The sequence below is a fragment of the Balaenoptera ricei genome, chromosome 17, assembly GCF_028023285.1.
Source record: "Balaenoptera ricei isolate mBalRic1 chromosome 17, mBalRic1.hap2, whole genome shotgun sequence".
Classification (NCBI taxonomy): domain Eukaryota; kingdom Metazoa; phylum Chordata; class Mammalia; order Artiodactyla; family Balaenopteridae; genus Balaenoptera; species Balaenoptera ricei.
The window spans coordinates 30,977,518-31,000,344 of NC_082655.1; the positions used below are offsets into that span (position 1 = coordinate 30,977,518).

The following is a 22,827-nucleotide window of genomic DNA, read 5'->3' on the forward strand; positions in this document are numbered from 1 at the left end:
GGTTAGAAGTCCAGTTAGGAATTCCTTGTAGTAAATCACTCCGAGTAATAATAGTACGGGAAATTCTAAATGCAACACTACAGACCTTTAGAAAAAATGGCTGGCAGATCCCCTGTCCCTCCAACCTCCACCTCTTCCTATATCCTGTCATGGCAAAAGCTTTAGGACTTGCCTTAAGGCTAATGTTTTCAGCTTTGGCTTGCACCAGCATTGACAGTCTTTTCAGATTGGTTGTCTTTGTTACCAAGTGGCATGAGGTTTTAATCATCTCTGAAAAGGCAGCAAGTAAGTCCCTTGCTGGCACTGGAAGAATTCAGTACCAGTGTGATTGTTCCTTGGCTGTAGGGGAGAAGTAGAAAGCAAAACCTCTAAAATCATTTGGGTAGATTGCTAACCTTTATCATTTTTGTCATCTTCATATGTTGATGATGTCATCATCATCATCAATCTACTCAACAGTAGTAAATCATACACAATAGTAGAGTTGATATAAAATGCAAACAGAATATCTCACTTTACATTAATTTACCACCACATACCTAGTTTTTCATCTTTTTCTATTTCAAAAAGCCATTTTTCCTTATCCCAGCATTTAATATTTCTGCTATAAAACAGTAGTCCCCTTCCCCTATTTATGTTTAAGATTATCAACAGTAAAATGTATGCTTTGAAAGAGAAAGGAATACAAGGGAAGTTTAAAACAATTTGATGGCCACTCTTCTCTCAAAAAAAACAGAAGCCAGATAATTCAGAAGGACTGCTCTCTTGATTATGGACCAGCGTCTGAATATAGACCTTGAGAAATGTATGAGAAACCAAGTTTTGAAATACCATCTTTTCTATCCTGAAGTCTTCCCTTTCTGCATGTGCTCTGATCCAGTTTTGATTAACAAGACATGCTTTATCAGAGTTGCCTTGATTTCAGTTGTTTGCATAACATGTACATGTACTTTGAGATAAATGCTGTTGCTGATGTGAGACGTAACTATCTGGAGAAAAGAGTCAAGACCTAGAGGGAAAAAAAGGGTCTGAGCATTTTCTATTTTTCAGTATTTGCAATTTTGAAATAATAAAAGAAAATACGTGTGCTAGCCCTTAAGTTACTGAGTACATTAAAAATCATGTTGCATCTGAAATATGTTAATTATTACACATATTTAAAAATTGGCTTGAAATATTTACATGACAATTAGAAACTGTAAATATCCTAAAATTTTTTTGAAACCATGGAGTATTAATTTAATGTGTTTGAAACTGAGAAAACGTTATCACAACAATAGTGAAAAATAACTTTGAGATCTTTTCTTCAAGTTTAAGACTTGGTGGTGGCGGTTGTTTTGATTATTACAAGGATCTACAATGTTAAATGAGGAAATCAGCCTTAACTTGGAAGATAAAGCAGAAGGGAAAAAAAGACATCCTTAAATGAAACACTTATCTCAAGTTTTAAAAAAGTGTATGAGTTTTAAAAAACTAAGAAAATTAGATACTTTTAAAGTAAAAAAAAATTATAACCAAGATTTAATCATCCAGACAGATGTGTTAAGAAACCAGAAGACCAAAGGAGAAATAAACAAATTAATTTAAAAATATGAAAAAGGACTTAATTAAAAGAGAAAAGCTGTCAAACTTCAATCAAGGCCATGTCATACAGAGAATGACATTTGTAGGAATACAATTGAAAATATAAATATAGTAAGCAAGAAAGAGGAAATACTAATTAAAAATGTAATCATCAAATCTACAAAAGGGAAAAAGGGTTTTCTTAGCTAATAGGCCGAGACAGTAAATATCATACCTCTATAAAACTTAATTTTTAAAAATTTAAAAAAAGAATATGTGGTTAACTGCATAACCTTGACTTGCCTCTAATAAGCAAGCTTAATATCTGTAGCCCTGAGATATTTCTAATATGTCCAGATTATTTATTCAATTTTTAAAATTTTTTTTGCCTTGAAAGAATTTATGCTACAAAACACACACACACACACGTGCTATTAGAGCAAACCTCTTCTTTTATTCATTGTAGCAATTCTTTTTTGTTTCTCTTTTTTTCAGCAATGAGCAGCCTTTAGATATACCAAAGTCCCAAGTTCATTTCAAATCTGGGTTAAAAGACAGTTTTGACTCTTGGACAATATTGATGATGCACGTGGAATCAGATGACATGAATGTCTGTAGGTGGGGGAAGGGCTGCGTTGTAGACATCTTTGTAGGCAAGTTATGCAACATTTTTATACCACAGTTTCCTTCCCTGTAAAATGGAAATAAAGTTAGCCCTGTCTACTTCATGGGGATGTTAAGGAATTTTAAGTAAAATGAGGATGCATGTAAAGGTTTTTATAAATTATGCAGTGAAGAGCAAATTCCAGTTATTCTCTACTAGAAACAGTAGTAGATTTACACTTGAGACACACTTAAAGAAGAAAAACAATTCCAATGCTCTTAGGCATAAATGAAGGTTAATTATGAGTGTACATCATGTCACTGGCGAACTCTGAGACCTCATCTTGTACTACTACTCTGTCTAGTCGTGTTCTTTCTGTTCTGTGAACAAACCAAATTCGTTTTCACCTCCCAACCTTTGCACTTGCTATCTCTCTATCTGGTTAGCTATTCTCCTGGTTCCTTGTATGGCTTCTCATCATTTGGGTCTCAACTCTAATGACACATTCTCAGAGATACGCTCCCATCATTATCCAAGCTAACTGTATCTCTGCCCACCCCACTCCAGTCTCATGTGACCACATAATGCTATACTATTTTCTTCTTAACATTTATTATTTAAATACCTTATTTCTTTTTTACTTGTTTGTGGAGAAATCACCACCATGTAAGGGCACAGTGTCCTTTTTACAGAGAACCTTAGTAACAACCAAGCAGTCTGTCACTAAGCTAGATCAGACTGCCAACACTTTGGATGACAGTCAGGAAGTTCATAGTGACCTTGCCAAATGAGAGACATGGTCAGCTGGAAACCTGACTTTCCAGAGGAACAAGGTGGGTAGGGAAGGATGTGAAATTGACAATTTTCCATATGATGCATTTGGATAAGTAATGATAGATATCCTTTTACTAATTAAATTCAATATGTATTTATACATCCTTCAGATAACTGATTTGCCTGTAATTTCTATTCTATAGCATACGTAATGCTATTTTAAAATATCCTCTCTCACTGAGTCCCATAATCAAAAGCAAAACTGTGACATGTCATATTTATTGCTGGCATTCCCCAGCCTCCTCTTTCAAAAAGTGTTTCTTGAGGCATTTAATCCCTTTCCACTCACTATTTACATACTTGCCCCATGACTCACTCTCCAAGGCCCTGCTTTCAGCTGTCAGCAGATCTCTATTTGCTGTTTCTTCTTCTAAATTCCAATTCAGAATTATACATAACCCAACCATGACACTTAACGAAATGCATAATTATAACTGTCTGCATATGTGTCTGTCCCGCTCGTTAAATTCTACTTGCATTACCAAACATGGAGTCCCTGCACTTACTTATTACAGAATATAGTAGACATTCAACAAATGCTTTCATTTTATATTTTTCCACAGTGTTGCCTTTCTTTTTTTAACCATTGCCCATATGTTACTTTATTATTACTATTTGAATGTCAACATGAGTGGAATTGGGGTCATTTGTACATTTTTCTATGTTATAAACTCATACCTTCTTTTTAGAAAAAAAATTCAAAAAGTGATGGAGGAAAGAGGCTTCACTGTGTCCTGGCTGTGCTAAGCCAGGCAACTCTCAATTTTTCACTTAAGTGGAAGAAAATTGAAGAAATTAATTAATGATTAATTGAAGAAAATTAATTAATTAATTGAAGAAAATCCCAGAGAACAGCTGAATCTACATATAGTTCTATTTTTCCAATTAATCTACTTAGTCACTTAATTAAGGACGTGGAGTGGTCTGAACACAGATTCCCGGAGCCAGGTCTTGGGTTTGAATCCTGATTCTGACCCTTAACTTAGCTTGTTTGACTTCAGGCAAATTTCTTAATCTACCTGCATTTTAACTTCCTCGTTCGTAAAATGGGGGTAATAATTGTACCCAATGAATAGGGTTGATCCAAGGATACAGTCAACAAATACTTATTTAGGACATATTATATACCAGGCTCTGCTCTGGGTACAAGGGATAGAATATGAAAAAAAAAGACAAAAAAATCCTTCTTCACAGGTTTTGCACTCCAGTTAGCAAAATAAATACAAACACACATACATGTGTTAGCGATAAGTGCTAAGGAAAAAAAATAATAAAGAAAGGTATGTGGGCTTCCCTGGTGGCGCAGGGGTTGAGAATCTACCTGCTAATGCAGGGGACACGGGTTCGAGCCCTGGTCTGGGAAGATCCCACATGCCGCGGAGCAACTAAGCCCGTGAGCCACAACTACTGAGCCTGCGCGTCTGGAGCCTGTGCCCCGCAGCAAGAGAGGCCGCGATAGTGAGAGGCCCGCGCACCGCGATGAAGAGTGGCCCCCGCTTGCCACAACTAGAGAAAGCCCTCGCACAGAAACGAAGACCAAACACAGCCATAAATAAACAAATAAATAAATAAATAAATAAAATTAAAAAAAAAAAAAAAAAAAAAAGAAAGGTATGAACTGTGATGGGGCTGGAGGGATTTCAAGTTTTAGATAACGTGACCAGGGAAGTTCACACTGAAAAGTCCTGAAAAAAGACTGAAGAACGCAAGGGAGCTGGCCACGTCTGTCTCTATGGGAGAGCCTCCGAGGCAGAGGGAACAGTACTTGTAAAAGCCTTGAGGAAGAAAGAAGTTTGTCTGGTGTGTTCAAGGGACAGCAAAAAGCCCAGTGTAGCTGGAGTGCAGTGAATTGTAGGAAGTTGTGTGTGTGTGTGTACTCGTGTCGGGGTGTCAGGTAGGGCCCTGTGCACCACGATGAGGACTTCAGCTTGGCTTTTACTCTGAGAGAGAAGAGCCCTTGAAGAGGTTTGGGCACACAGGAAAGACACAATGAGATTCATGTTTTAACTGCATTCCTCCAGGTGCCTTACTGAAAGCTGACTGGTAGAGGGGCAATGGGGGAAAGCAAGGGCAGAGGCAGGGAGACCTATTGCCATAATGCAGTTTAAAGATGATGGTGTTTGGACCTAGAAGGAAGTAGCACAGGTGGTTAAGAGTTGGGCAGATTCTGGATTTATTTTGAGAATAGAGCTAGCAGAATCTCTGGGCTGATCAGATATAGAGTGGAAGAGGAAAAGGAAGAGTAGCAACGTTTCTGGCCTGAACGACTAGAAAAAGGGTGCTTCCATGAACTGAAATACGAATAAATGCTTAATGCATGATTTATGTAATTTTGCTAAAATGTGTTAACCTGTTAATGAGTTAATAAATGGTACAGATGAACCTATTTGCTGGGCAGGAATAGAGACACAGATGTAGACAACGGATGTGTGGACACAGGGGGAGGAAGGGAGGGTGGGATGAATCGGGAGATTAGGATTGACATACATACACTACCATGTGTAAAATAGATAGCTAGCGGGAACCTGCTGTATAGCATAGGAGGCTCAGCTTGGTGCTCTGTGATGACCTAGATGGGTGGGATGGGGGTGGAGGGAGGTCCAAGAGGGAGGGGATATAGGTATACATATAGCTGATTCACTTGTTGTACAGCAGAAACTAACACAACATTGTAAGGCAATTATACTCCAATATATATATATATAGATATATATATGTAAAGCACTTAGTATAGTACTTAGTACCAAGTCAGCCCAATATAGGTGTTTGTTGTCAACTACTAATGAATTGAGATGGGAAATGTATTAACCCCCAGAATATTATTAGATGGGAAAATGTTCACAGTAGAGTTAAAACTTTTGGTCTTTGGAAATAAAGTGACTGAAATGAGATACTGAAAGACCCTCCGTTGGATGTTAAAGTATAGGAGATAAACAGGATTTTCAAGTAATGACCACAATTCCCTCTCCTTCAATTCCCCCTTTTCACCTGCACGTGCCTTTAATACAGTATTTTTCTCTTTTTTACTCCTACCTCTTGAAAGTATCCCTAACTTCAAAAAACAACACATGCACAAAACATATTAACCTTCCAAAAAAAAAATCTTTGTGTTTTATACTCACTATAGCAATGGAATTTACATTCAACAATACTATTTTAAGTACCATGGAAGTACTTGTATTTTGAAGATACAACGATGACATTTATTTTTTATTGTTATTTTATGTTCTTGAAACTGTGAAAGCCAATACAATGAAATGTAAGTATTAGAGAATGCTCAAATACATTCAAATATCCTAACCAGCTTTTTTTTTTTTTTAAAGCACTTTTGGTTTCTATGCAAAGGTTTGGTTTCTATGTTCTTCTATAGAATTCATTTTTCACTGGCGAATTGTAAGATGACATTTCAAGCTAAAAATATCTGGAATCTTCCTGATGGCAGAAAAAGGGTCCTGGCTATGGAAATAACTATGTGACTGATTCCATTTGATTCAATTAACTTTGCATCATTTCATTTCTCCTTTGTGAATATCTGGGATCAGGGAGTAGGGCCCTTCCATAATTACTATTATGACTTAACAGTATTTTTTTCCCCAGTGGGCATTAGCTTATACCTATAACTCTCCTTCTGTAGGAAGTATGACTCTATTAAAATGTATGCTCATGTGCCGATTCTATTTCAGTTTAAGTCTTTATGTATAATAGGGCCTGGTAAATAAATAACACTGGGGACCCAATAAATAGACAATACAGTTTAGCTGCTTCGACCAGACCAAGCAACTAAAACAAACACAGAAAGAACAATAACTGCTGGAAACCCCACCCCACCCCCTCCCACCGTGTTTTCCTCTGAAGGTGAGGAGTTAGACAAAACTCTTTGTCATATACTGATTCCAAAATCCACTGTTAAACACGCTTATGTTATTTTTTCCAAAGCCTTACTGTAATTTACAGATCGATATGGCTCTTAAATGGAAGGAACAAAGACAGGAAAAGAACTGGGGAATCTAAGTAACCTCTTTTATTTTTAAAGCCACAGAGGTGCTGTGGGCTGTAGTTCTGCTAATTCAGTAAAGGATACAAGTTCTCAGAGACTGGCGTGCATTCAGCACTGGGACTCAAAATAGCTTGAACGCTGCAAGTTGGAAGTTCTCTGAAGACAGATTTCACAGTTCTCCTTTTAATTCAGGCAGTGAGTTAATGGGTCATATCATCATCTCCAATGATAATTAAAATGCAGAATTTACTCTCTTTAATTTGGGATAAATTCTATAATTTCTCCTTCTTTCCTCTTCCCGACCATCTAATGTTTTGTTTAATGTTGATGCTAAAATTGATAGCTGAACAGTACTTCATGGTTTATCAAGTGCTCTTATATACATTTCGTATTCAATATTTTTACTGGTCCAATATTTTTTACAAATCGTCCTAACAACATCATGATGAAGGAATTATTCTTATGATTTCTATTCTTTAGATATGTAATTTGAAACTCTGAAAACAATTCTGGACCACTAAGTACATACAGTTTAAAGGAGCAGAACCATAACTTGAACCACGTCTTTAATTTTAAAAAACTGTACCCTTGGGCTTCCCTGGTGGCGCAGTGGTTGAGAGTCTGCCTGCCAATGCAGGGGACACGGGTTCGAGCCCTGGTCTGGGAAGATCCCACATGCCGCGGAGCAACTAGGCCCGTGAGCCACAACTACTGAGCCTGCGCGTCTGGAGCCTGTGCTCCGCAACAAGAGAGACCGCGATAGTGAGAGGCCCGCGCACCGCGATGAAGAGTGGCCCCCGCTTGCCGCAACTAGAGGAAGCCCTCGCACAGAAACGAAGACCCAACACAGCCAAAAATAAAAAACAAACAAACAAAAAATGGTGTGCTCCTATTTAAAAAAAAAAAACTGTACCCTTTCCATTTCATTACAGTTAAATATTGGTAATTATATTACTAAAAATTCTCTGAGTATTTTCCAGAGGTTTTCAGTCAAGACAGTTGCCCAAGAACAGGGAGAACCACAGCGCAAGGGAATTAGGGTGGAGGAAGGTACTGAGAAGGGACCAAAATTGGCCATGGATAAGCTACATAACAGAAAGAGAATACTCTTACAGAGTTTGAATGTGAAATGCACAGCATTTAGCACATTATACAAGTAATACATTTATCTATAATTTTTACTGCCATATTTCATCAAGACTGCATTTATTATAAGATGCACCACCAAGAGAAAAAACAAAAAACAAAAAACAAAACCCTGTCAATTAAACCATGATACGCCATTGATCATAAGATATATTGAGATTTTAAAAAATCAAAATGTGAAAAAAGGTACATCTTAGAATCCAGGAAATATAGTACTGGTAACTGCGGAGGGTATATAACCTAACTAGACAATATAACCTAACTAGACAATCAATAAGCATTTGTTAAGTGCCTATGGATGGGTATAAAGAAGCGAAATGCATAATCTCAGTGAAGAGGCTTAAGTGCTACATATGAAATATTAATTTCTATCCTTCAGTTTCACAATGATGACCACTGGTTGGAGAAAACAAATCTGCCTGTGCAAAAAAGATGTCTGGGTGTGCAAGTGCCAGGGGGTTATGAGGTATAGGAAGGAGGAGGAGATAGAGGAATAAAGAGGAGGAAGCAGCTGGGGGAGGGGAGGATGGCTTGGAGGAGTGGTAGGAAGAATGGAAGGAGGGGTCTAACCTCTCCAGGAGCTTCACTGAAATTCATGAGTGGTCTGAATCCTGTGCGCACAGATCTCCTGATCCTATTAATTGCTGGGCTGTATGTGAAATGATTCTTTGAAACAACAGCTTTGAAAAAGGGCTTCAGACATTTTTGTAACATCTAGAGTCTAACCCTGAAAAATTTTCCATTCTTGTATATTGTTTAAATCACAAAGACTGAAAACTTGGACACTTTTGATACCTCTCAAATTTGAGCTAAATGTAACTGCTTAAACATTGGACATTGCTTGGAAATTAAATTTTGTTATGACTGGTTATCAACATTCTTGATGACTTAAAAGTTTTAGATTCTGTGATTAACGTTAAAAAGTTGTTTGGGCTGAAACCAATCATCTAAATATTTAACTTGGGCATTTTGCATATTATTATGATTATAAGCACAAAATCTGTGTGCTGAACTGGAAAAATGAAATTAGATTGTTTATTTCTAATTAAAAACATTTCTGTTTCTGCAGTGAGATTTTCATAAATAAATTACCCTGTAATGTGAAATAATTGCTTTTGCAATTAACCAAATAAGAAGAAAAGATACTCAACCTTTTAGCCATGCATTATGCTCATAAATTTATTGCTAATTTGAAAGGGATAATATCCTGTAGCATCATTAGGCTTCAAGACTAAGTGATAAACTATATTATACATTCTGATACTGTTACATAGTTGCTTGTGATTGAGGAAAAAGTAACCTAGCAATGGTAATTACTTCTTTTAAAAGGAAAAACTATAAATAAATAATAATGCAGAGCAATTTCATTTTTAAAAGTCAATAATAAATTCCATCTGCTGCACGCCATTAAAAATCAAAGAGGTTACTTACGTGCCTCAGATCTTTTTATATCTTTATGCCTTCCATTTAGAAGTATAGGTCGACCCATCAATGATAATGTTATTTTGACTTGTTTGACCAAAACTTTAAAAAAAAAAAAGACAAAAACCTCCTATTGATTTCCCTCCGCATTTCTGTGGAGCCTAAAAGACTTATTTCAATAAAATGCCAAAGGAAAACAAAGACATTTAAGCAAACTTTTAAGAGGATGGTTAGGAGAGCCTAATGAAATGCATTACCAGTCTTTGAAACCCAGAGAACATGCATAAGTGTGTGACTTAATCACTATCATTACCCTAGTTGTGCACAACCTTTCAGTTAAGGGCAAGATAAGGCAATATGGAAATCTTACTGACAAATTTTATTTCCTATGAATGAATGAAAGAAGTCACTAATGACATATATAAATGGCCACTGGACATGAAAACAGACCCAATATCACTATGTTTGAATCTATTTCTGGTAGGGCCTCCATATAGAATCACAGCAGCTGCACCTACAGCAAATCATAGACAAATAATGTAGTTGCACAGAAAGTCTTTTTCATATCCTATATTCAGATTAGTATTTTAACAGAGTCACTCCCTCCTGATTGCCCCCAGCAAACATTCCCTTCCTGGAGGTAGTAACCAACAGATCCATATAGCTCATCTGGATTTTGAAAATATAACAAAGTCACCTTTCTCTGACCTTCTAAAATGACTTGTTTAAAGCTGAGAGCACTTACACATACCTTTACGTGCGCAGAACATTTCTGAGGTCCTCCCTTCAACCCCTACTCAGCCAGCAAAGTGCTGCTCTCAGGAAGAGAGGACGGGGATTTTGGTTCCTGTGCTTCCCCGGGTAATACAACACTTCCTTTCTGGAAGAGTGCCCTCTACTCCCGGCCCTGACCTCTGGTGGCAGTGTTCGAGTCTCAAAGGTTTCTGTTTCTGCACATGGTAAACCCACTGTATCGCCTCCTGGCTGCGTAAGCCTCCCTCTTGGTTCACTGAACATTCTCGAAACAGTGCCAGCATGCTCTACATAATACACTACTAAGTGGACCCTCTAAGTCTATCATGGAGTGAGATAACAGAACTCAGTATCTAACTTCTGTACGTTTCTTATCTTAAAGTGAATCAATGGCTCAGCCACCTTTAACAAATCTCTATTATGTACTCCTAACAGCACTGAGACTCAGAAGATCTGATAAGGCTGGGGCCTAACCTGATTGGTGTTTTATACCTTTACAGATATTTAAATGCTGTTAGCTCACTGTCCAAACCTAAGTTTGATTTTTTTTTTTCTCCAGAACCTCCATCTGCATTGTCATGATATAGTACACACTACTTTGCATTACAGTTATTTCCTTCTGTATTTTTTCCCTGTTAGGACAAGAAGAGAGTACGTAACAGCACCTATAATAGTGTGGAAACTTAGTAACTGAATGAATGAATGAGTCATAATAACTCCCTCTTCCTACCTGCCCCCCACCTCCCCTTAATTCACATTCTGTGTTAGTCCTTTAAAAGCAAATGGCACCATCCACAGCCTGGCTCTATTTGACTCCCTGTCCATACACTTAAACTTGAGAATCCTGGAGAAGATTTTGGTGGATGTTTCCCTTTTATTCTCCCCGGTCATCACATTTTTATGGAATCCTTCAATGGCAGCTCACTGAGATATAAACATATGATAATACTGTATTCTATTTGGTGCGTAGGGATTATTATCATCAGGAAGAGAAAATGTCAACTCAGTAGATAAAAACCCTTTGCAAGTCCAAGGTCTACTGTCTGCCAAAATAGGCGGGCTCCAGGGGCAAGTTAAAAAAATATACAAGTCATTGAAAACTGTGTGCAGTACATTGTGATGAACTGACAATGATTATAAAGAAAACGGAGTTCATATTACCACCAGTTCATGACACTGGCATCTCTACGTAATACAGTAAGACCAAGATTTTGCATGCAGCACAGAACTTATGGCCTTTGCCAAGTTCTGACAGTTCCATAATAAGCTATTCATTGGCTAGTAAAGAACCGGATCAAACCAACATGATTTCAGAGGAAAATGGTATAAACTGGCAATATAATTCATTCTCAAATGAAAATTATGATATCTAATCTTCTCTATGGAGCTACCGTTGTATCCACCACAAACTATTTGGCTCCTTTAAGGGTTCCAGCAGTATTCCATATGAATGCTATTAATTAAATAAGACAACCTATGTAAAACTTCTGGTAAAGTTCCTGGCACTCCGCTATAAGTGTTTTAACAACTATTAATTTCTATTCCATTCCTTAACGATATGACTGGCTTATTCCAGTCCTAGATACCATTCTACATAAGAGTAATGCTAATGCTAAACAATGCCTTACGTGTAGGTAAGGCTTTATCATTTACAAAGTGCTTCAACTAATACTCTCTAGTTATACACACAAACACCCTGGGAGATGTTGCTTTTTCTCAAAGTTTTGTGGACTTAGCTATGTATAGAAACTTAATGACAATGTATCCTTGCAGCTTTATATAGTGAGCAAAAAGAGAGGGCAGAAGTGTTTTGAAGTTGCTCTAATGTTCACCTTCAAGTAATTTAGCATAGCTGCAGACTCCTGGAAACAACAGCAAGCAGGTAGAAAGCAGGAATGAACTGGCTCTTTTTATAAATGAAGACTTTATATTAGAAGAAGAGACTCACACACAAAAAACCCTAGACAAAACATAAACATATGGTTTTCAGGATCTGCAGAAAATGCAAAAGGGGGGTTTTTATATATTTACATCTCACATAGATGGTAATGCTATCTATATCTGCACTGTGTTTGAATTCAAATAATAGAAGTACAAGGACGTACACACATATCAAATACACTTGTAAACTGGCCATATGAAAAGTACTTGTATAAACAAATATCCATATCTATATACATTTCATATCTACACAAGACATATTTCCCAGTATTTTGTCATTTGCTCTTTCTTATTTGCTTTCACTAGGAATCTGATAGGAACTAGATTTGACTCACTTGTCAGCTAAGTGTAGTTCTTTCAAGGTTTTGTAAGACCAAGTCAATCTTTTAATTGTGCTTAGAACCGTCCATTAGGCATCTGATGACAGTTTCCAAAGAATAAATACTGGCTCTTGGGCATTGCTTCCTCTTAGCTGTCCATCAACTTTGGGATCCAGGCTGCTAAGAAGCTTGTTTTTAAAATATTTTTAGTGCTGTGGTCAGGAATGCCACTGCTTCTACATAACCTCCGGTTTTTATTCTAGATTCTTTTTCCAGTTTTTTTAAAATGTATTTCCTATCTTACTTCTTGATTGATTTGTCTTATATTATATATGTTACATCATGTAGTTTGATCAATTCGTGATAATGAGACATTTTATTTCATTGAAAGGTTTTTTTTTCTTCAATTTTATTGTGGTAAGAACATAACGTTCTTACCACACAGTCTAGTTCTTATCAGATTCCTAATGTGAGCAAATAAGAAAGAGCAAATGACAACATACCGGGACATACGTATTTTGTGTAGATATAACACATATATAGATATTTGTTTACATAGTTACTTTTCATATGACCATTTCACAAGTGTGTTTGATATATGTGTCTCTTATTTGAATTCCAACACTTAACATGTTAACATGTAAAATTTTGCATACAGTACATTATTGTTCATTATAATGTGACTTTTTTCCTTATTAATTTATTTTATTTTTTATTGAAGTATAGTTGATTTACAAAGTTGTGTTAGTTTCAAATATACAGCAAAGTGATTCAGCTATATATATACACACACACATATATATATATATTCTTTTTCAGATTCTTTTCCACTATAGGTTATTACAAGATACTGAATTTAGTTCCCTGTGCTATACAGTAGGTCCTTGTTGTTTACTTTATATACAGTGGTGTGTATATGTTAATCCCAAACTCCCAATTTATGCCTCCCTCCCTTTCCCCTTTGGTAACCATAAGTTTGTTTTCTATGGCTGTGGGTCTATTTCTGTATTGTAAATAAGTTCATTTGTATCATTTTTTAAAGATTCCACATACAAGTGATATCATATGATACTTGTTTTTCTCTTTCTGACTTACTTCACTTAGTATGATAATCTCTAGGTCCATCCATGTAGCTGCAAATGGCAAAATTTCATTCTTTTCTATGGCTGAGTAATATTCCATTGTATATATATACCACATCTTCTTTATCCATTCATCTGTCAATGGACATTTAGGTTGCTTCCATGTCCTGGCTACTGTAAATAGTGCTGCAATGAACATTGGGGTGCATGTATCTTTTCAAATTACGTTTTCTCTGGATTGCTGGATCATGCAGCAGTTTTAGTTTTAGTTTTTTAAGGAACCTCCATACTGTTCTCCATAGTGGCTGCACCAATTTACATTCCCACCAACAGTGTAGGAGGGTTCCTTTTTCTCCACACCCTCTCCAGCAAATAATGTGACTTTAAATGTAAAAATTTGTTGTTTTATTTCTATGAGATGGATAAATCTGCTTGATTACACAATTAGGGCTTGTTCAAACTGAACTTTTTTTTGAAGATGGTAGGGATAGGATCCTTTGCTAAAGGAAAATTTATGAAAAAATAGTCTTTCCAGTACTTGGGTGATTTCAGAATCTTGTGGTCTTCCTATTTATAGATGTTAATTGTTGGCAGGTAGGATTATAAAAGCACTTTTGCTAATATCACATTACAATGCCAAGGATACAACCTTAACTTGAGATGTGAATTTTACTTGTGGCGTGCACCCTTATCAAAATGCATGCTACAGAACACAAAAAGAACACTTTCCTCCTCAGGTGAAGTGCCAAACAAATGTGGTTAAGATGCTGAGTGATCAGTGGTGTCAGTTCTAAAACAAAGGTTTCCCAGGGGATGAATGCAAGGAAAGGCAATGTTCCCTGGTGGAGAGAAAACATCCACTCCTCTAGGAGAAAGGCTACTTATCAAGTATTTAATTTTCTTTTAGAAGAGAAAGGGTGTCTAAGAGTGATTTTTAAAAGAAAATTTGAACTGCTTACAGTAGCGATTATTGTTGGGTATACGTAGGGTATTTCAAGTGTACTAGTCTTCATGGAAATAAATGCCTCGCAAAATTCCTATAAGTTTAGTTTGCCTAAAAGAGCTTTCACCAAACCAGATCAGGTAGCACGTAACAAAATTAATGCTGTTTACTGAGCAACTAGTGTTTGAGGGAAGCCTTTGCCAAACACTGGAGTTACGGTGGCGATTCAGTAACCTGATATACACAGTCTTTTTAATTTTCTTCTTTTTCCTTGTGAACATACTTTCTGACCGAAGGGAAAAAAGCCCCAAGTTCTGTGTTTTTCCCTTGGGAAAAATGTCTCGCATTGAGCAGGGAGCACAATTTTTGTTCTATTTTTCCCTCCTGTTATATTTCTCAGCAATCTGCACTAAATGGTCAGCTTGTCTCCTTTCTCTGGGCTGTATCAGCTAACGTAAATATTGCAGAGTGATCAACAGTTAAGACTCTGGAGACAGTCTGCCTGGGTTCCAGCCTCCACTTTCCAGCCATGAGGCCTGGGGTAAATTATTAACCTCTCTGCCTCTCAGTTTTCTCACCTGTGAAACTAGGATTTTAATACTTCCTACCTCATAGGGCTGCTATGAGGATTAAGTGCTTTAATACATAAGAGAAACTCAGAATAGTACTTGGCATGGAATAAGTTCTCAATAAATGCTAGCTTGTTAAATTATCATTATAAAGAGAAAGTTATAAAAGTAGATGTAGGTATTTCACATATTGCCAGCCATATCAAGATAAGCCATGTTAATGCAACATTCTTTATAATATAGAAATTTATTAGGATGAACTCTTCAAAACAAAGCTTTCCTTAACTATCTGATTTTGAAATTTCAAAATTGTCATAAGAAAAGAGATGCAGAAAGGAAATAAAGGAAAAAAACCCTCAGTTCATAATGACAAATGAGTTTTAAGCTTGATTTCAAGCTCCTATAATAAAGTCTAACCAAGAAAATGAATGATTCCACACATAAAAAGTTACACAGTACATGAAAATTATTATAGCCTAAAAGAATTATGTTAAAGTTAGTGTTTGATTAAAATAGTTACATCAATCAATGGTGGCTTGGGACTTCCCTGGTGGCGCAGTGGTTAAGAATCCGCCTGCCAATGCAGGGGACACAGGTTCGAGCCCTGGTCCGGGAGGATCCCACATGCCGTGGAGCAACTAAGCCCGTGCGCCACAACTACTGAGCCTGTGCTCTAGAGCCCGTGAGCCACAACTACTGAGCCCGTGTGCCACAACTACTGAAGCCCGCAGCGCCTAGAGCCCGTGCTCCGCAACAAGAGAAGCCACCACAATGAGAAGCCCGTGCACCACAATGAAGAGTAGCCCCTGCTCGTGGCCAACTAGAGAAAGCCTGTGCACAGCGACAAAGACCCAACACAGCCAAAAATAAATAAATAAATAGATCAATAGATAAATAAATAAATAAATATTAAAAACAAATCAGTGGTGCCTTGGACATTGTCTAATAGTGTACATCTTAAACTTTTACTTTATTATAATTATTAATTTAAAAAATTTCCCCAGATATGAATTATATGCCATACAATTGTTTTTCAACAAAAGGGAGACAATCATTAAGATTATGGACATTGAGAAGTGGAAACAACAAAGATCAAGCAGAAGATTATAAAAGAGAAAAACAATGAAATGATTAGTGACTGATTAATAAGAAAAGGAAATGGAATAGGTATCATTTAAGAAAATAATTCAAGATCTCTCAGTCACGTTGGTCAGAAACAAGTTAGTCCTCTTGAAAATCAGAATAACCTTTTAGCTTTTGTTTTCACATATGTTTACCATATGTAGTGTAGAAATTAAAATTATACTATATTTGATCTATTTAGACTATGTGGCTGGAAATTGATGTAAAAACTGGAATTCATTATTTTATTTTTTAAAACAATCTATTACACTTCCTGACAAAAGTCATTTCTATAGTTCAAAAGCAAAAGTACTCTCCATCACCATTTAATGGCTGGAAAAAAAAAAAAAGCCTAGATTTGACAAAGCTAATTTTGGAATAGTCAGGAAAGAATGGGGATGGGAAACAGCAAAAGGAAGATATTTGGGATGTCCAGGCTGTCTGCCCAGCACTGCTACTTTATATGGAACAAAGGCTTTGCTCCAGCAGCTTGAAAGAATCTTTTTGTGCCTTGTAAATTATACTGAGGATTTGGATTTTAATCTGAGGGCAATAGGGAGGTACTTAGGCTTTTAAGCAGAGCACCTTTTGACATCACCCTTACAGTTCTCCAGGGTCTGTCCAATTCTGGCTCTTTAATTCTCTTTAAGGGCAACATCTTTGAACTAGATGGGACTCTCCTCCCATTGTCCTTGGTCCCCAATATCCTTTCTTCCCCACAATATGCAATCCAGTTTGTGTTCTCAGTCAAAGTAGAGAACCATGAGGACAACTGAAATCAATACTCAGACAAAATCAGACCTGACAGAGTGGATTCACTACTCACAGGATCCGGCCTAAGAACTCATTCCCATCGTCACCCCTTCTTGCTCACTGAGTTTAACATATGCAGGCTTCTTTGCTGTTCTTTGAACACACCAAGCATGCTCCTGTCCTAACACTTTTTGTACTTGTGGTTCCCCTTTTCTTAGAATGCTCTCCCCAGACATTGGCCTGACCTTGCTCCCTCATTTTATTTAAGTCCTTGTTCACATAGCTCTTCCTTAGAGAGGTCTTTTCTCACTACAGTATCCAGGGAAGCACCCCCTTACATGTTTTTTCCTTCATGACACATCACTAACTGATATGATACCTTTATATGTTTCCGCATAGTCCCCCCTACTAGAATTTAAGCTCTAAAGAATGTTCATTGCTATAGTCCCCACAACCAAAACAATGTCTGGAACATTGAAGGAGACCAAGTAATATCTATTCAATGGCCCAACTAGAAGTTGCTGGGCATATAACAGATGTCCAATGAGTACTTGTGGAAAACCTATTAAGGTTTAGACTGAATGAATGTGTACATGCTTTATGCTAGATTAAAAATATGTATTCATAATAATAATTCTATTGCTATTTTATTTTAAATTTGCTTCTAATTACTGATTTGCTCAGACTTGGGGTGTCATGAGTCTTTCCTAGAGTAATGTTGTCTAAATTGAGATTTAAAGAGAGAAATAAATTAGGCAAACAGGATCATGTGTTGAAAAGGTAGATGGGAACAGGGGAAAGGGAAAGTAAGTACTCAAGGCAGAGAGACTACAGGGGAAAAGGCCTGCTGAGGAAGCTTCAACTGCAAGAAGTTCAGTGTGACAGTAGCATGCTACAGGAGAAGATATGATAAATTATGGTACAGAGAGAGGAGAGATATGAGATTAGGGAAATAAGCAGGAACCAGGGCCTTCATGTGTCCTGTAAATTACACTGAGAATTTAGATTTTAATCTGAGGGCCATAGGGAGAGCATTAATAAGATCAGACTTGAACTCTAAAAATTAGCCCCAATACAGGAGATGGATTGGAGGGGGACACATCCTGAATGTAAGAGTGGTCTTAGGAGGTGATGATTATAATCCATATGATATATGAAGCTCAATAATGACAGCAGGGACTGAAAGAAGTGAATCAATCGAAGACACTTTACAGGTTAGAATAGCTAGGATTTCTTGAGTGATTATAGCTGCGTTGATGGCGGAGATGTGCTTGGGGTGGTAGAAGAAAGAACCTATTTTGGTACCAGAGAATACTGAAGGGAGCTCAGCTTTAAATGGGGGCATTAGAAAACCAACTGTGGAAAGGTTGGTTTTGAAATACCTGTGGAATATCCTAGTAGATGTCTAGTAAACAGTTGTAGGTCTAAAGTTTATGATAATCTTCTCAGCTGGAAATTTAGATTTGAACATAATCTGCTCATGGATGTGAATAAATATTGCTTAGGACAAACATATTCTCATATATTCTTTACCTAGATTCAGCCATTGTTAATATTTTATCCCATTTGTTTTACATTTGTGCTCTCCCTCTCTTTCTCTTCTCTCTCTGACATATATGTATACACACACACACACATAATGTATATATTTGTTGAACCATTTGAGGGTAAGTTACATGCATCATGGCTTTGGCCCTAAATACTCAAGTGTATACTTCCCATGAATAGGGATATTCATGCCTACCCATGAATATGCAGTTTTCAATTTGGTCAATTTCACATTGACAGAGTACTTTTATATGATTGTTGTCTGCAGTCCAATTTTGACTACTGACCCAATAATGACTCCAGACAGCATTTTTAATTCTCAAGTTAAGGTTGATTTCTTCTGCTAAGTTTGGCTTTCACAATTACACAAAAGTCTAAGAGTCACGTTAAGTAGTTGATTTTGTTTGCATTTTCCTTCCTATAAAAGAAGTAATAAGGTTTGAAAGAATATTTCTTTATGTTACTGAAGTCCATCTCCTGCAGCTTTTTTTTTTAAATTCTATGAGTCCTATCATCTACATAAGGGCAAAGCTATCACATGAATAAAAAAGAGTTGCCCAACTGACCTCCTCTGTGTAGTATTTGCTTTGATGTTTTTTTATGAGCAATAAAGCTTCTTAGGCCCCCAGGGAACATTCTTCCTGTTCTTAAGATCACCTAATTTTTGTTTGTTTCTTTTTTGTTTTTTGTTTTTTTTGGCCTCGAGGCTTGTGGGATCTTAGTTCCATGGACTAGGGATTGAACCTGTGCCCTCGGCAGTGAGAGCGCTGAGTCCTAATCACTGGACAGCCAGGGAATTCCCAAGATCAGCTAATTTGAGTTATATTATTTTTCTTCTCCCTTTAGGAAAGTAATTGATAAGGAAAGGATGGAGGGTAGTGGTGGAAGGCAACAAAGTCCATTCTGTAAAGTAGACTTTACGATTAAAGTGACCTTTAAGAAGTATCAAAATTATAATTCTAAAAAATGTAACGCACCAAAGCATCAGCTAGAGCTAAATTCAGTAGGTTGTCAGTAAGAGTTCAGAGTAGGACGATATAAACCATCAGCATTCCAAACCTAACAGGACCAGAGCTGCACAATGGGAGGCTTTATTTATAGGAATCCTTTCGCACCCACTTGCAAAGTTGCTAAACTGGTTTCTGTTTCCTTTGTGGGTGTTTTGGTCAAAGAAGAGAAGCGTGTTTTGGCTTGTCACTGAATGTTGATCTTTAATGGAAAAGAAACAGATTTATCAGAATTATTTACTTCCACAATAGTCCTGACTTCACATCGTTCAAAGCCACCCATAGCTGTGCAAATGGCTTCCTCGCTTCCCATCCCTCTTTTTTTAGATATGAGGAATGGACCTGGGTTAATCTGCAAGTCACGTCAAAGGCAAAGGTTTGATATGTCTTAAATCTCTGATAAAAAAATAGTACACATAGCAGTCCTTAGCTGCCCTCGGAAACCACCACCAAGATGACCAAACCATGATACGTTTGTCATTAGGCTACTGGAAGATTTGCCCCAAAAGTATGTGAACTTGGGTGTACCTTCATAAGGTATCTGTTTTAGAACCTTAAAAACAAAATCAAATGGTGAGGCTCCAGTATAAAGCTGTAAAATTAGGGGCTTTGAAATCAGACACTTCTGAGTTTGAATTCTCTCTCTGCTGCTTTCTGTGTTGCTTTGGCTGAATTACATAAAGCTCTCTATCCCCCCAGTTGCCTCGCTAGTAACAAAGGAGAGATAGCACGTACCTACCAGGGCATTAAATTAGGATTAAATGAGATAACATATGTAACATGTCTAAGTGCAATATCTACCATATGGTAGGTGCTTAAAAATAATTCCCTGAGCCCTTCAGCATGCTGACAAGGACTGATTTACTACAAAGCAGAAGGCCTGATTCAAGGCAGAAGGATTGATTTAAGGCAGAAGAGATGGAGAGGAGGGACCCGAGACTTCCTGGAAGCAGAGACATAAATCAGTGAAGGAAGGAAAGCAGGAGACAGGCGGCTATGTCACGGTCTAGACAAGGGCACAAGAAGCTCGAACTTGGATAGCACCAGTGAGGAAGACGACTGGAGAGGACTTGTGAGAGTGTTAGGGAGCACAAGAGACACGTGACTCCCAGTGTTCACGTCTGCGGGGCAGAGAGAGTGATGTTGCCCTTGCACCCAGTGGGCAGGAAGAGATGGCTTGAGTCAAAAATGGTCATTTGAATTCTCAGGTGTTTCCAGGGACCCACAGACTCTTAGGGGGCAGTCGCTCAGCTCCAGCTGGACGTGTGGTGCCTTAAGCTTAACAGAAAAGTTAGCACCCAGTTCTATTTTGGGGGAGTCAGCTACATACAGGTGAGTTGATACCACTGCAGAAAATATCCTCAAGAAAGGAAAAAGTGTAGAGAAAGAAGAGAACAGGAAAGCTCTAGACCATGTGTATTTAGGTCAGACATAACGATCCTGTTCTTTTTCAGCTTTAAAGGCAGAGTGCCAAAACTATGTTTATAGAAAGTGTTGAAACACAGCGTGGGAGGTTCTACACTCACCTGGTCTCTGGGACATTGGTCAGTTGGCGTCTTCTTATTTAAACAACAAAAAACATTCAGAGAGGGTTTCTTTCTTTATGGGGGATCAAGGATAGCAAAAACTAACATTCCCTGTGTTGCTTTGTGGCAGGTACTCTGGTGTGGTAGGTAGAATAATAACCCCTAAAAGTGCCCTTGTCCTAATCCCCCAAACCTGTGAATATGTTACCTTAAGCAGCTAAGGGGAATTAAGGTTGTAGATGGAATTGAGATGCAGATGAAATGAATTAAGGTTGCTAATCAGTTGGCCTTGAGATGGGAAACTAACCTGGTGGGCCCAGTGTAATCACAAGGGTCCTCCTAAGTGGAAGAGGGAGACAGGAGGGTCAGTGCCTGTGTGATGCATGTGAGAAAGACTTGATCGGCCATTGCTGGCCCTGAAGATGGCAGTGGGCCACCAGCCAAGGGCTGTAGCCAGAAACCTCTAAAAGCCTCTAGAAGCTAGAAAAGGCAGGAAAATAGATCCTCCCCTAGAGCCTTCAGAAAGAAATGTAGCCCTCCACACATACTGACTTTAGCCTAGTGAGATGCATTTTGGACTTCAGACCACCAGAACTGTAAGATAATAAATTTGTGCTGTTTTAAGCCACTCACTTTTTGATAATTTGTTACAATTGCAACAGGAAACTAATACATCTGGTAAATAGTTCACATACCATATTTGAGGTAGGACCTATTATTACCCCCAGTTTACAAAGAATTAAAATGAAGAGAAGTCATACCTTGGTCTGCTACCAAAGCCTGTGCTCTTAGTCACTACATTTCCCCCTCCAAATTCTTCCAAAATATTGGGTTGGCCAATAAGTTCATTCGGGTTTTTCCATAAGATTTTCGGAAAACCCAAACGAACTTTTTGGCCAACCCAATATCTAGTGAGGAGCCTCAAGTCATCAGCTTTCGTTTTTTACAAAATTCCTCAACATAGTTCTACTCATCTAAAGACAACTACATCACATTATAATGGGACAAGAATGGATTATAATCGCACCCAATAAAAACAGTATGACTGTCTTCTTGTTAGGATGACTTTGTATTAGTTGCTTTCAACCAGGAATGTAAGAAGTGCCTTGTCACAAATAACTAATTGCCATTCCTTGAAGCTTAGTGTTTATGCTGTTTCAACATAAATAAGAAGTAGGAGCTATCTGACTTGAGGTCTTTAGCAATGCCCTTGTTCACATTAAATTCTAGCTATTTCTGTTCTGGCTCCTCCCCTCCAGAAGGTGGTTGGCTCAATTAAAGCAGGCCATTAGGTAAGCCTAGGCTGAGTCTTGCTGAAGAAGGAAGAACACCTGACCTGTACAAATAGACCTCAGACAGAAACCAGATCGGCAATGCCGACAGCCAGCCATACCCTATCCTTGTGTTTTAATTTAATTCCTGTAGTTGTAATTTTGATAAACAATTCCTTTTAAAAAAATTGTAGTTTTCAAGTGCAAGATAGTACAGAGTTTTTATCTTTATGAATTACCTTATACAGTAAACGTTTCTAAAAGCTTGCCTTTCCCATGAAATCGTTCTTCTCACTCCCCTTCAGCACAAAGGAATGATTTTGCCCTAGTGCAAATCAAAAGTCCCAGAATCTCACCTCCTTCATCTTGTAACATTTCAAGAAATCTAAGCTGAAGAGAGCATTATGCAGCCTCTGGTCTATTAAC

The 22,827-nt window shown here is 37.6% G+C and overlaps 1 protein-coding gene across 3 annotated transcripts in view; it reads right to left on the reverse strand.

Moving 5' to 3' along the window:
- Positions 1-22,827, reverse strand: part of OXR1 (oxidation resistance 1) — a 475,322-nt gene that overhangs the window by 127,220 nt on the left and 325,275 nt on the right. Inside the window, exon 1 of one of the 3 annotated variants that reach the window (XM_059901534.1) lies at positions 10,318-10,388. The exons of the other annotated variants lie outside the window; for them this stretch is intronic. Within the exon in view, the coding sequence (XP_059757517.1) occupies positions 10,318-10,336 (19 nt within the window). The 5' untranslated portion in view covers positions 10,337-10,388. Of the gene's footprint in view, positions 1-10,317; positions 10,389-22,827 lie in introns of those variants that run through there. 3 annotated transcript variants of the gene reach the window in all.